At 40.3% G+C, this 14,869-nt stretch overlaps 1 protein-coding gene and 1 long non-coding RNA gene across 2 annotated transcripts in view; one reads left to right on the top strand and one right to left on the bottom strand.

Moving 5' to 3' along the window:
* Window positions 1-14,869, bottom strand: part of LOC142072344 (uncharacterized) — an 89,115-nt gene that overhangs the window by 46,470 nt on the left and 27,776 nt on the right. The gene's annotated exons all lie outside the window — the stretch shown is intronic.
* SPI1 (Spi-1 proto-oncogene) overlaps window positions 4,599-14,869 on the top strand; it is a 28,639-nt gene continuing 18,368 nt past the window's right edge. Inside the window, exons 1-2 of the mRNA XM_048855269.2 lie at window positions 4,599-4,906; window positions 13,160-13,253. Coding sequence (XP_048711226.1) covers window positions 4,862-4,906; window positions 13,160-13,253 — 139 coding nt within the window. The 5' untranslated portion in view covers window positions 4,599-4,861. The remainder of the gene's footprint in view (window positions 4,907-13,159; window positions 13,254-14,869) is intronic.

Genomic DNA, 14,869 nt, shown 5'->3' with positions numbered 1-14,869 from the left:
TCTCCACATGCTTGAAAGGCAGCAAGTTTGTGTGGACAGGAGATCCTGGTTCAGAGAGAGAGTAGACCTGGTCTAAATCCACAGACTCTTGCCAGTATAGTAATGTCAGTTACAGGTGTGATTTTTGGTGACATTTCTATATTAGCAAAAGCCCTAGTGTAAATGCAGTTATACTGGCATAACATTCTTTGTCGGTATAGTTTATTTTGTTCAGAGAACTGGTATAAGCTATACCAGCTAACACACTTTTATTTTATTTTATTTTTATTTTTTTTGCTATACCAGCACACCTTTTCTAGTGTTCTAGGACTTGGAGGGGAACTTCAGTGAGGGATAGAACCTCACATAGATACAATAGAGTATGTCTGTCAGTGGTGTCTGTGTTCAGTTTGTTAGGCTACCTAGGTTCAAACTCCATATCTGTAAAGAAGGGGTAACAAATTCCTCTTTAGTCAGAAGACTTGCATCAGTTCTTGCCCTGCTCTTGTTTCCACCATGGAAATAAAGAAGGCTTTGTATTTTGGTGTTACATATTGGGCCTCAGTGGTAGCACATGTAACAAAGGGTTAAATAGAGAGACCCATCGCACCTCAGATGCAGGGAAAATGTAAGAGACCTGACGGGAACCTTGGCTCTTAGGAGTGTAGGGTAAAGTCCTCATGGCATCGTGGCTCTGAGGATGGTATACAGGGCCAACAAGCCACTTCAGCCCTGAAGAGAGAGTGCAAATCCTACGGACAACATAGCTGTGGGGACGGTATACAAGACCTGTGGGATCCTAGTGTGCATAGAGGCCATGTCTCATCATCACAGCAAAGCTCAGAAGCACAGACTGCATAAAGGCTCTTTTGTGACAAGAGTCACCAAGATAAAAGGAGGCAGCGACCTGTATGTGGTTTTGGTAGGAAGAAAAATTACCTTGTGAGCACCAGGCAAGGTTTGAGGTAAAGGGACCTCAATGTGATGTGGCTGTAAGTTAAAACCCTTCTGTTCTGGTAGCTTGTGGTTAGAGGTGGTTTGAAGAATACATGGGTAGAATTGGGGGTGGGGCCACTTAAAATGTGCTTCAGTCATATACGCTAGCAGGGAGAAATGTAGTTTAGAGAAGGGGTTTTCTGTAATTTAATTACATTAAACCTCTTGTTAAACTTTTCCAGAGGTTTATCTTTCAGTTTAGGAGTTATTCCCAAACTCTCAACAAAGCAAAAGCTGCCTTAGTCTTCTTCAAAGCAACTTCAGGAGCCTTTTCAATAGATGGAGTACACTCTGTGTGTGAGGAGCACCAAACACTGTGTATCCAGTCTTAGAGTTGTGTGCACTTTGTGTGGAAATATGCTTTCGACTTACATCCTCCAATTATTCAAAATACCATTTCTAAGCTCATCTTCCTCTTCCATTGCTCTGATTCCATCACCCCCAATTTTGAATACTTTTACTGGCTCTACCTCTCTCATTTGACATCAAGTTCAAACTATTTGTTCTCATCTTCAAGACTCTAAATAGTTCTGTTCATTCCCACATCTCAACTCTCAGCTCCTGCCACTCACCTACTTGTACCATGTGCCATTTCCACTTATTTCAGGCAACCTCTGTATTCTTCTCCAATAAATGCATCTGCTTTTTCTCACCCTTCCCTGTTGCCTTGAATGACATCACTGTTCTTGTATGCCAGGCAGCTTCCTTTTCCTTCTTAAAATCTATCCTCAAATTGACTTCTTCTGACTTTCTAATGCTGCCCTTTACCCCTAAACCAAATTAATAAAAATGCTATTTTCAAATAGATACAAATATTTAAAGTTACAAACAAACAAACAACCCTGAAACAATCTCAATACAAAACCAAGAAACCTGTGATTACCTTAATTTGTGTAAACCTTGTCCTTCATTTACCTGCTCATCTTGCCTCTTGTTTTTTCTGTGTCTTGTACAATTGGAGATTGGAAGCTTTTCAAGGCAGAGATTATGTTTTATCTGTAAAATGCCATGCACTGTATAAAAACTAAATGATATTAATGGAGACCCTGGGACCCTCTTAATTCAAAGTGTATCTGAATTTATTAAACTACTTACAGACTCATTTGCATTGGAAAGGACCTCACAAGTGACTCTGAACACAAAGATAACACAGTGATAGATCTGGTATAAAAACACAGATTAGATAGTCATCTAGGCTGAATCACAACAGGTTTGTTATTTTCCCTAACCAAAATTTAGTACTCTAAATGAGTGTTTTGTCTTAGCCTTGAACATTTCAACTGAGGGTGATTCTACCACCTTCCCTGGTAGCTTGTTCCATTGCTGGACTGTTCTTAGAGTTACAGCATTCTTCCTTCTGTAGCTCAAGTTTTATGACTTCTTATTCTGTTCTAATTGACAAAGTACAATAATTGGCACCTATCCTCTTTCTACCATTCCTCTGAGTACAGTGAAGTTTGTGCAACACATCCATCCTTATTAGGTAATTTCCTGTCTTAAATGACGGCCCCAAAGTATCTTCCAATATACTGACTACAATTGAATTTAGTCATTAGTAGAAGGCCACCTGAATTAAGCATCACTTTTAACTTGTTTTACCTTCCAGTGGGTGCTTAAGATGTGTTTCACTGTATTAACAGTCAGTTAGCATGTCTTCCCTATACATGATGTCCAGATAGCCACAACTACTTTTGTTCAGTTTATCGTCTATTATAACCACAGTCCAACCAGTTATCCATATTCAAGATTTATGTATTTCACTGTTCCTTCACATTTGTTTTTAATTAATTTTATTTTATTGATTTCTGATCATTTTTACAAGTTATGATCACCAATGTGCTTTATTTTAACCCTAGTCTTTCAAGTACTTTTGATCCCTTCACAGACATGCATCATCAATAAATCTGATTAGTGAACTCCCCTCTACAATCTACAAGTCAAGAATGAAAATATAAATAGGATTGGACCCAGAATGGCTCTCGGTAGGATCCTACTTGACAAAGAACCATTAATGAGGATTCTACATTTGATTTTAGCTAATTTTGTATCTCTTTTAGAGTAGTTACATCTAATCTATATTTCTGTAGTTTTCCTTTTATTCTTATGAACATCAAGGGCTACCCAACTGCTGCATTCCCTTTACCCACTAAGCTTGCTACCTATCAGAGATGAAGGTGGTCTTTGATGTGAACTATTTAGCAGCTTGTTTTCCTCAAAGTAAACAACAAGATTTTCTGGTGCCAGCAAAACAGGAATGTGATGCTTAGGTACCAGTCAGTATGGAAGAAATTCAATCTAGAACATCAAGAGTTAACCTCCCATCATGTCCCAGCCCCAGCCCATTGCTAATATGGTTTGTTTGTTGGGTTCTTCAGGGCTGGGAAAGAGAGGAACTTGTGACCGGCCTTTGGTTTTACCAGTGTAAGAGGGAGGAAGTTTGCACTTTAGCTGAAATTCCCCTTCACACATAGTCCCAGGTGAGCGGTGAGCATACTCCTGCCAAAAGCAGAACCTGTGGCACAGGGCATAGAATGAAGGGGAACAATCCAAATGACCACAATTCATTTTTCCAAAATAAGAACAACTAATTGCAAGATGAGGAGGCATTTTGCAGAGCTAGAAAGAATGTCAGCTCTACACAGGCTGCAAGGCTTCAACCCTCACACCCTGCTCCATGCCTCCTCATTTTCCTGCCAGCACCAGGCACAATGATAGGGCACATATTTTCAGTGCAGCCACATTTAAGTAAAACAGCAGGACAGAGAGAGGGAGGATGATGTATGGGAAGAAGGGCTGGTGCAGAGTCTGCTCAGGAAAATGTTAGGATCTGAATCTTCAGATTCTGTACACAAAGGGACAGGTACACCCTCCTCACTGAGTTTCAGAGCCTGGGCTGTAGCCTCAGTCTGGACATCTATGCTACTATTTTTAGCCCTGTAGCATGAGTGAGTTGACCTGGGCTCTGAGACTTGCTGCCACAAGTCTTTTTTTGCAATGTAGATCTACCCAAAAAGGGACACTTTTCCACTCCCCACTAAATGCTTTCCCTTTCTACAATCCAATAAGTTCAGAGACCTCAAGGAAACATATGAAGGGTCTTAACCACTTTCAATTAATCACTTAGCTCCATATCAGAAGTGGTTATTAAGCAGTGTCTATGGAGTTCTCTTCAGCCTTTTGAACAACTTAAGACCATATCTTTGAGCATGCATTGCTCCCAGAAAGAGGTATCATGGACACTGAGATATGTTGCTGCATCACTCCAACACAGGGCTACCATTAATGCAGGCTCATGTCACTGTATTACCATCATAAGCAGAGTCACTAACTCAGATCTGTGTCACTGCATTAAACCGGAGAGCTGTAACATCACTGTGCTTCAAACTCTACTTATATGAAGCATTCTGTTCTCTCACCGTCAATAAAAAACACTGCACCAGTATGCTTGTTTACTGGTGGGGCCTGCGCTGTTGGTTATATAGTAAGCACCTGCCTATGGCAGATCTGGCTGGTGACAGACTTCCTGTTTCAGCACTACAACTCCTTGAAATGAGATTTATGCAAACTGGGTTTGAGGCTGATGTGATGTCACACTGAGCTGATACAGCCCAGGGACTATCTCCCTTCTACAGACATTTGATAAAATCAGGAACTTCAGATAAGTCTAGGGAAGGTTCTCACCTCAGAACCTATTACAGAAAAGTATGAAAGTTAATTAGGGCCCGTCTCCTATCCTGAGATCCATCACAACAAGGGGACTTCAAGGAGTCCAAAGATCTCACTTTTGTTGTGTTGTGTTTTTTTGGTTTTTTGATGCAATTTTTAAAGTCAGTTATTCTGGATGTTTGAAAACTGAAATTAGAAAATTCACTAAGAAGTTGGCTGAATGTTGCAAGCTTGCAAAATGGAAGGATTTCCCCTCATTTCCCCTGTGAGTATATGGGGTTAATTCCAAATATGGCTCATTGGGTTCAGCAACAAAAGACAAAGCAAATTAGGATTTACTATCTGAGAATGCCTCTCTTTTTGTCTGTGTTTGTAATGCCTGAAAGTTGGGCTCAGGTCAATGTATAAAGCTAGTGACAAGTTTTCTAATGAATGGGAAGTTAATGTTTGCTCTCTGAACTTGTATAGTTTCTGAGTATTTTTATATTTTATAGACATAACACATCAGTAAAACTTTTCTCCAAAGTTGGCTTTGTGGTATAAAAGCTGGGTTTTGTTTGAGGTTGTAATTATTTATAATCTGTATACTTAAACATAATTTTATGTATTTAAAATATCTGCCAGTCTGTGAGATAAAAGCAACCAAGTGCTGGTTTTATATTTTGGAAACTCCACGGCTGCTTGCTATTTGCAAGGGACAAGATTCTAGTCTCTGGATTCAGTTTCTATAGATTTTGAGATTTTTATTTTAAATATGAGTGAAATTTGTGTCTTTGAAATAATCCTAAATCTCCCCTACTTCACTCCACCCATCTGTGTATAATAGGGTTGAAAATTTTCCTTTTTTGGAATATAAAAAGTCAGCTGGAAAGTTCAAGATAAAACCTTAACTAAATCTCTATATTTTTTTCCAGAGACACAAACTTTCCTTTTTATAAGTGATCATTGGATTTTTCTGCCTTTGAAGCTTTGTTACACTGTTAACTCTTACTTTAAAGTAATTAACTTGGGAATTATTGTTTATTAGGAAAGTTGTTTCACCAGTCTGCTGTTCAGACACACCAGCTTTGTAATGGGGAGTTTCTGAAGTAGAATGGGTGGGTGATGGCCCTGGGTACACTTGTTAACTCTGTATAAATTCCAGAGAAGTCAAATGAGGGGATTTTATTGGGCACATGCTTTACTTACAGGCCATGTGTACTCAGTTAGGAGACAGTACAGCCCCAGGGACACTTTGGCAAAATTTTTACCAGGTTTTCTCTTTGCCATCTCCCATCGCGCTACCTAGCCTCCATAAATATATCTCTCAATTGCTTTCAGTTGTTGCCATCAATGTTGCTAGCAAAATAAGTGTGACCGTAGCAGGATCTCTCCCTTCACACACTATTGCAATATTTCTCAGATCATGGAGATCATGGAATCCAATAGTTACCCCCTGGGTGGAAGGAACATGCAAAATTATTAGTGTCCCATGTTGCCTACATCAGTCCAGTCAGTCTGTCTGTGAATCTGTCAGGATCATAATTTGAAAAGGATTTGAGTGAATTGAATGAGTATCGAGATTTCCACTGTTCTCCATAAATGACTCTGGGCTTGTTTTGAGGTCATGCCACAATTTTGAATTCTCCAACAAGCATTACTATAAAAACTGACCAAATCTTCCCCTGGAGTCTGAGGAAAAATAAAGAGAAGGGGTTTCCTAACTGCTCTAACGGTCTCATTCACCTATAACCCTCTTTCTCAGGAGCCTCTCTTCCACTCTCAAATTCCAGAGTGTGAAGTGAGTGAAAATCCAGCACCATCTACCCATTATTATAACCTTTGTTAATCCATTCAGATTGGAGTTCTAGCTACACTCTGTTCAGAGGAGAGACTATTTGTAGTGGAAATAGAATCACATCTTATTGAAGCATCTGACAGAACAAATATTTTTTTCTGATTTATGTGATTAAAATATTCAAAAATAGATTACTTTGTATTTTCCACAATTTTTAAATTTTGTTTTGAGTTTAGGTGCTTTGCGTACCAGCAATTTGAGCACACACAGTTTCACTGTAAGTGGCTGGCCCACTGGGACTCCTTAGGGGACAGACATTAGCTGTTTATAGAGTCAGCGTTTCTGTGAAGTGACACTTCCTTCTTCTGTCCCTCCCCTTTCAGTTTAGGGTGTGTCTGTAACTGCCTTCCTCCTGATTCGGCTAGAGAACCATTAGGCTTGGTTTGGAAAGTGATGGCTGAATATGGTTAAAAGTCACAGTTTCTTTCTTTGGAGGTTAAACAATTAATGTGGAAGATGCAGTGGGAAGAATCCTATAAACTAGGACAAATGTTCTCTCTAGTACAGTTCTGGATCTAACCACTTTCACACCAAGGCAGAAAGGTCTACAATTGTAAACCTCTGTCTCGTGGTGCCCTGAGATGCCTGAGAATCTCTAAGGAGCTGCCTGTAGAACCAACAGTTTTGATGTGAAATTTTGTGTGTGAGAGAGGGGAAAGAAACCCTCCATATACAGCATGTCTAGCACACCTGCATTTCCTGCGTGGGCCACTGAGTCTATGGAGTGAAGAGGTTAACATGATTTTCCCCTTTCTAAAAAAGAGTTTTGTAAATTTTTCCAAGGAAATAAGGTTGAGTTTGTCCATAAAACCAGTCTCAGCTGCACATCATGGGGAGTTGTGTTGGGTATTTTTGAATCACACACCAAGGAGAAAAAAAAAACAAAACAAAAACCCAAACAGAATTCAGTAAATGTACAAGCTGATTGAACCATATGACAAAAACTTAGACAGAGAATTTATTATTTGGAATTCAGTTGGACCACTTGCAGCTCTTCTTAACTTCTCATTTACACTGTCCAAATAGCTTTGTAGCTCTTTTCTTGCTGCAGTAATTTTATCTAGATTTGCCAAGCCAAGGGGTAGGGTGGGGCAATTCTTCCTTTAATGTCAATGACATATTTGATTTATGTGTTTGCTGAACACTTGCTTGAGGTTGGAAGATAGTCTTGGATGACCTACTGAAGCTCAGGGCATGTAGGAAAGGAGACCAGCTTCAAAGCACAATCAGTTCCTAGCAAACCTTCCTGTCACCTTCCTCAAAGAGCATGGAATTCTCATAATACACATGAGTTAAAATCTCTAGAAAGTAACATGTGCTGCTCTTTTGTTTCCTGTCTGGAAAAAGCTTTCAGATCAATGTGCATCATAGAAGTAGTAATGGCTTAAACTACCTGGTAAATGTGTGCCTGGTTGGGGGGTTCCAGAAGAAGGCAGGCTAGCCCAAAGTGTGTGGTAGTGGGGAGGCCAAGAGACCATAGGAGCACATGCTGGTGTCAATGGGAGAAGGAGGCTCAGAGAAAGCTCATCTCTCTTCCTGATGATAGACAAAAATATAAGTTTAATGAAACCTAAAGTAGAAACTAAACGGTGATTTAAGGAGGGATCTTTGAGATGAATTCTATGAAGGATAGATAAAACATTCAGTCTTACTATGACAGAGTTCATCAAGGAAAAGGAGAGAGAAAACAGAAATTGGCATCAATTTATTATCGATCTTCACATATTAGTCATCCCATCCATACAGCTGAGAGAATCTATTTAGATACTTTGGTGATAGGAAGTTCCATTTTAAGGTCCTTGTGAGGAGCAGACTGGCATGGGATGCAAGAATTAATATGATATTTTTTCTTTGTCCAAGGGGTCAGTGACCAGGAAGGCCAATAAACCACAAGGCAGAGAATCTAAGGCCAAAATTTTCAAAATAGGATGTCTAAAATCAAGGCATCTAAATTCATAAATAAATAAACCTATACAAAAGAAGCCTGATTTTTAGAGGCGCTGAGCACCCACAGCTCCCACTGGAGACAATTAGATTTCTGAGTGATAATCATGTCACGTTTAGTGAGGTGTCTAATTTTTAATTACCCAAATTTTTCTAGTCCTGGTGGTTTTTTAAACTTTTTAGACTTTAAAATCATATTATTCTGATTACTCTCTTGCCTGTTTATTCCCACTTCATTTCTGAATTGGATTTCAATTGGCTGTATCTCAAAACTCTGTGCAGCTAGAACCAATGCTGACTGGCTTAATAATTGTGCTGAATTTATAATACTAGCTTTCAAATAGGAGAAATCGTTATTTTTTTTTACCTCTAGGAGTTTGAGAGACTACTGGCTGCTAAAAATTATACTGAAATGGGGGAATATGGAAAATTTGCTACTTGATGATTTTCTTTCTGGAACTGACCTCTTCTCCCATCAGACATTTGCTCTGTGCCTTTCTGATACTGATTGCAGCACAGACTTCATGTGACTCTGGAGTTCTCTTGTGAGGGAGGCCTTGGGGAAGAGGGCAGTCTCAGAACAGAAGTCACCAGGTAACACATTTTCTCTGTGTTCCCACCTCACTCCCAAATTTGGGGAATCACTAGTAGTAAGGAACAAATATTAGGGAAGGAGAAGCAAGTAGGAAAGAAGAAAGTTCTCTCCCTTATCTAAAACTGGTAGTATTTATCTATTTTGGGACCACTGCTTGGCCTTCCTGCCAAGGGATGCTTCTTCAGAGATTTGAATGTGAAGTTGGTTATACTTTATAAAACTTTTTACGGATGACAGGTGGCAGCTTTACAGATTTCCTCTGTGGTGGCTGAGGCCCTTTCTGTACAGGATGCTGCTGTGGAATGTGTTGAATGACCCGTTCTGGAACTTGTTTATGTGTGGCTGAATATGTTTCAATGATACAGCACTTGATCCATCTAGCTGTGGAGGACTGGAATGCTTTCAGACTCAGGTAGTTGGGGTGAAAGGAAACACACAGATGTTTTCCTGAAATGATCTGTATTACAAAGGCTAATGTTTTAACTGCACTTTGCATGTACAATTCTTTTTCTTTTGTGTGTTGAAGTTTCTGTCAAAAAAAGTAAGAATTATTTCTTATGATTTATGAGTGGGGGGAGAGTCAGTGATGGTTACAAATGACTAAGAAGCAGCACTAAGGCTCATGTCTTCTAAGAGGAGAGATTTCAGAAATTCTTACTGACATGACTGAATCCAGGCTGCATGTATATGGAAACAAAATACAGTGAGTTAACTTGTAGAGACAGTGGAAGCTAGAACATCAGTTCAGAACATTATCAGCCTCTTGAGCTTTAATACAGACCAGACTCCTGTTTTTTTCCCCACTATGAAGAAAATAGAGTACAACACTCAGCACCTTTTCTCTTGAGGGATTGTTACCATCATTAAGCTGTTGGAGGTATGAGAAATCAGGATTACTTGATGTTTCTGATCACTGGTAGTTGGAGAGGGCATGAAGAAAGGATGTGGAGGAGAAACCAAGAGGACCAAAGAGTATCCATGCTGTCCTCTGTCCTGTACCCACAGATCTGAAATCTGAGAAGTGGTATATACTGCCCTGTAGGCCTATTTCTGGATGGAGGCAGGTTCCGTTGCAGTCATACTGATCTGGAAGGAAGGGTTAGACTCATTGTGATCTGGGCTTCCCTTCAGTGTTTTGGGACTAGGTCTTACCCGTCAAATAAGAGGAGTCCCTTTTCTGGTACCTCTGTTTGTGGGTACAAGTGACTACAGGTACAGCTTCTGTCCTGTATAAGAGCCTACTGTCCTTCTTGACTTTTGCTTTTCCTGGTTGTTAGCTACCACTTTATCAAGCTTTCCCTGAACAGTCGTGCCTGAGAATTTTGAGGCATAGAAGATTTGCTTTGAATAAATTATCCACTGGCCAACAAGTTAGTTCTATGGATTCTCTAAGGCCATGGCAGCAATCTGTCTGTCTCTTTAGCATTGTTTTTTATTCAGTTGTGGCTTTTTAAGGCATCTCATTAGAACATTCTAACAGGTGGTGCTAACAAAGTACATGGTGCCAGTGAGGCTTTGAAGGACACTGAAGAAGCTTTGAAGTCCCTTCCAAGGTTCACTTCTATCTTTCTATCCTCTTTATCCTTTGGGAAGAAATCGCCCTCTATAGGAATTGCCACGTCCTTTTCCAGAAGTGCCACTGCTGCATTGATCTTGGAGAAAAAAAGACTTTGGGTTCTAGGACCCCTGTAACATTTCAGTGGTCTGCCATCTCACCCTTTCCCCTTGGTTGTGAGTTTCACACTCCTCCCTACTGCCATCTTGGAAGGAGTAAATCAATGAGGAAAGGCAAATTCTGTTTTAGTTTTCAATGGGAAATACTTCTCCCATGTGCTAACCTGCTCATCTTCTTGTTCTGACAGACTCTTAATGGCAGCCATCACCTTGTTTTCCCCAGGTACTCCCCATGTTTTCAAACAAATCTGGGGGGGGGAGATGGAAGAGAGAACCTCTCCTGCTTCTCTAGCTTGGTTTTATCATAATCCAAAGCTAAGAGTACCCTTTTCTTCAGGCGAGGAGCTAAATCTAATGACAGGAGATGAGGGTCTGGAATACTTTCTGACTTTTTCCTGTTCTTTTACCTTTTTTTATTTTTTTTTTTTGAGGTAGTGGTGGTCATCAGTCCTTTGAGCAGTTGCTTCACTTTTGGATCTTAGTCATCTTGGGTGGGAGGGAGCTTCTAAGCCACAGTACACATCGACAAATACACAAGTAAAGAGGAGGAAGCTTAGAGGGGCAGCCCAAGAACTCCAGAGCTTCTTTTTGGCAATAAGGAGAGTCAGAAAAGATACTAGATTCTTTCCCAAGTGACTCAATTACCTACTTAAAAACCTGGGCTGCGACCCTCGAACTTTCCCCTTGGATTGAATTGGATTGAGGGTAGGTGAGTTTGGGGAGATTTTTTAATTTAATTCTGAAGAGTGTACAGTCAGCGAAGACAGTCAGTTCTGAAAAGACTTGGCTGTTTGGGGAGGGATGCATAAGCCCTACCAAGTCAAGTCTAGATGCTAAGCTCCTTCCCCTGGTCACAGCAAGGGGAGCACAGGCTGGAAGGAATTATGGCAGACATCCTCCTTTGTAGATCCTGACAAGGCCTCCTTGTGCTGTTTGCATTCCTCTGCCATGACGAGGGAGGAGAAAACAAACAAGGGAAGGAGCATGGCAGGGCTTCCCATTTGGGGACCAAAACCCCTAAAATTTCAGTCACCTAAGGGAGAGAGGACAGAGAGAGGGGGAAGGATTTTGATCACTGCAGCTCCAAATTTTGATTTAAAAACTAGGATTGCAATAGAAAAGTGGGATCACTGAGCAGCCAGTCTGCACTGTTAAAGGCAGAGAATCTAGCAGAAGGGATGTGGACAAGGCTGAAAAGCCCTGTGGCATTTTCACAAAGAGAAGTGTAGCCCAAATATCTCAGGCTGGGGGAGAGGTCAGAATGTAGAGGCAAGATATTAATTGGAATGATGTTTTAAAAATGAGTGTCATCTAATTTATTAAATTATTTTCAATATTTGCGTGGCTCTTGAATGTTAATTAAGCAAAACATCTCAGGATAAGAAAAAAATATAGAAATGTTTATATTTCTCTCCAAACTGTAATTTCCTCTCGCAGCAAAGTCTGAGAGGCTATTCATTATACTTGACATTGTAAGAATTTCCTGTTTCTGCAGAAAGAAAGTACTATGACAAAGTTATTTGGACAAAAGTTTAACAAAGTCCACTGAATACTACTGCTATGTTGTTTTTCTTGAGCTTGGAAATGGGAACTGCTTGTGATGTCAGCAGCAGTCTAGACCCCAGGGATCTACTAGATAGTGCTGGGAATGGGAACCACCAAAGAGAGAAAAATTAACTTTTTTTTTAGTCTGGTGAAACACTGAGTTATGCATAACTAATATTAAACACCACCAAATTTATTTAAAAATACCTTAATACATTACATGATATACATGCTGTAGTGTCCAGTGTTTGGGATTTTCCAGGGGACTGCAAGACTTCAGGGAGAACAATACAAATGCTTACCGCATCCGTGAACTTTTCTGAACACTAGTCCTGGACAAGTGATCAGAAATGAAGTGTTTCAATCTTGTGGTCCCAGCATGACCACCCACTTGTATCCACCTACTAGCAGTCACAAACCTCAGCACCATTCACACAGACCACCCACAAGCACCCAGAGCCAGCATTTAAGGCAGGGGTCTGCCTGCACTGGTGATGGGGAGGAGGGAGGAGAGTGGGTATCAGCCAGTACTAAGGAGGAGGCATGCACCTGTGCTTGATTTCCAAGAGCACACCTTTCCTACAGCATTACACAAGTCCTTGAATTATTTTTCTTTCCAACTGCTAGCCAAAGGACTATCTCCTTGGGATCTCCTTGTCTACTGTATAGATAGCAGCAAACTCATTTCCCATTGGCTCCCAGGAGGTGAACTTCCTTTTTTGCAGGCCACTTGTTGGTTTCTTTTTTTTCCTCATTCCCCTGCTAGTAAAATAAGAACTTTTGAAGACCCTCCTCTGCACATCCCCTCCTTGACAGATAGTGTCTTGGCATCCCCCTTCCCCTCATGTGCCTAACTGATCTAAATAATTGTGAAAGAGCTTTGTCCAAACTCTCAGGCCTAATCTTTCCTCTTCTCTCTGCAGCCCTCAGAAGACGTGGTATCCTATGAGTCAGACCTCTACCGTCAGCCCCATGACTATTACCAATATCTCAACAGTGATGGAGAGAGTCACGGTGGTAAGTTTGAAAAAATCTCCCTGAAACATGCTACATCTTAGGATCCTGGAGAAAACAGATTTAGGGCACTCTGGGAGGAAGCAAAGATGCCATTTATGGTATATGGAGTAAATACATGTATTTTTGAATTAGTAACAATATTTATTCATCTAACACAATGACACTGTTGCAGCCTACCAACTATATCATATGCTTCTATAAAAGAACTTCAAAAGGCATTGAAATCATACATAAAGCTTCTAGGAGGTCTAGAATGTTGCAGCCAGACTATATTCTTGCCTCAGAAGGTGGAAACACAACACCTTTATAATTCATTGTCTCCATTGCCTTCCTATCTATCTCTCAATCCAAATCACTCATTCACCTAGTTTCAGAATGCTTCATGGACATGGATTTGTTCTACCCTACTTCTCTGACCTCACTTCCATCTCTACTTCTCCTCTGACTTCAATTTTAACTATTCAGTTTGCTTCTTCAATCTCAAATGTATTTCTCTGAGCTCTTGACCACCTTCAATCCCCCATAACCCACTCTTCTATCTTGACCTTTCCGGGGTGCTGTCCCACCTACCTGAAACTTTCACCCTCCCCCAGACACTGAGAAACTGGGTCTTTTCTCATTATCTTACAACTGATTGTATGTAAACTGGTTTACTTTGAAACATATGTTAGTCTGTTGTTTCAACTTATACATGTGATATCCAATTAATGTTGAATTAGAGCTGTTGTGTTCCTGTAGCTTGGAGGGCCCGTTGGTGTTTTGGCTAGGATTTAATTTGGTGGATTCCTATATTTTAAAAATCCTATTAGAATTAATTCTGGGCTTTGCTCTGGTGGATGTAAGATCTCATTAGTGTTCGAGCTGAGCCAAGTCTGGACTCTTTTGACATCATTAATGTGATAAATGCCGGAAACAGTTCAGTCTGTATCATCTGAAAGTGTGACCATTTTCCTAGTTGCAGTGATCACTAACTGAGCACATCTCTGCTGATCCTTCATTACTATATGAAACAAACCACAATTAATAATTAATACAAAATATTTCCTTTTTGATAGTTAATTTGTGAAGTATTTTCAAATATTCTGGGGGCACTGAGCTAAATACTCACTCTGAAGTGAGACCACCCCTCACTGAGTGATCCACATCTCCTTCTGCAGCACAGCATCCCACCAGCACCATGCTGGGACATCAGAGTTAGTACTGACTCAAAGAGAAAAGCATCCGCTACTGTACCACTCATAGCAGTTCCTCTGATTTCCCTCTAAGGTTCCCATCCACGTAGTAATCAGGGCCATCCCTATTTAGTTTAAGAGATCTAACAAATTCACAGCATAATGTACTATGGCTAATAAGAGAGATGGCACAGGGCAGCAAGTTTCTGAAGAGGCTTGGCTCATACCTGGGACGTTTAATTAAAAAAAACAAACCTACCTACATCTGCTCTTGACATTACATTCACAGACCAGATATGAAATTTCTAATTGCACACTAAATAAGGGACAGAGGAAGGGAGTAATCCTATCTTGACCCAACTACCACTGTCGCCTTTGTGAAGTCATATTGGTCAAAATAATCAAATTTGAATGCCTAAAGAAAGGCACTTAAATCCAGAGATG

This window comes from Caretta caretta, chromosome 6 (assembly GCF_965140235.1).
Source record: "Caretta caretta isolate rCarCar2 chromosome 6, rCarCar1.hap1, whole genome shotgun sequence".
Lineage (NCBI taxonomy): Eukaryota > Metazoa > Chordata > Testudines > Cheloniidae > Caretta > Caretta caretta.
The sequence above is the reverse complement of the archived record's forward strand: the minus strand, read 5'-3'. Positions and strand labels throughout refer to the sequence as shown.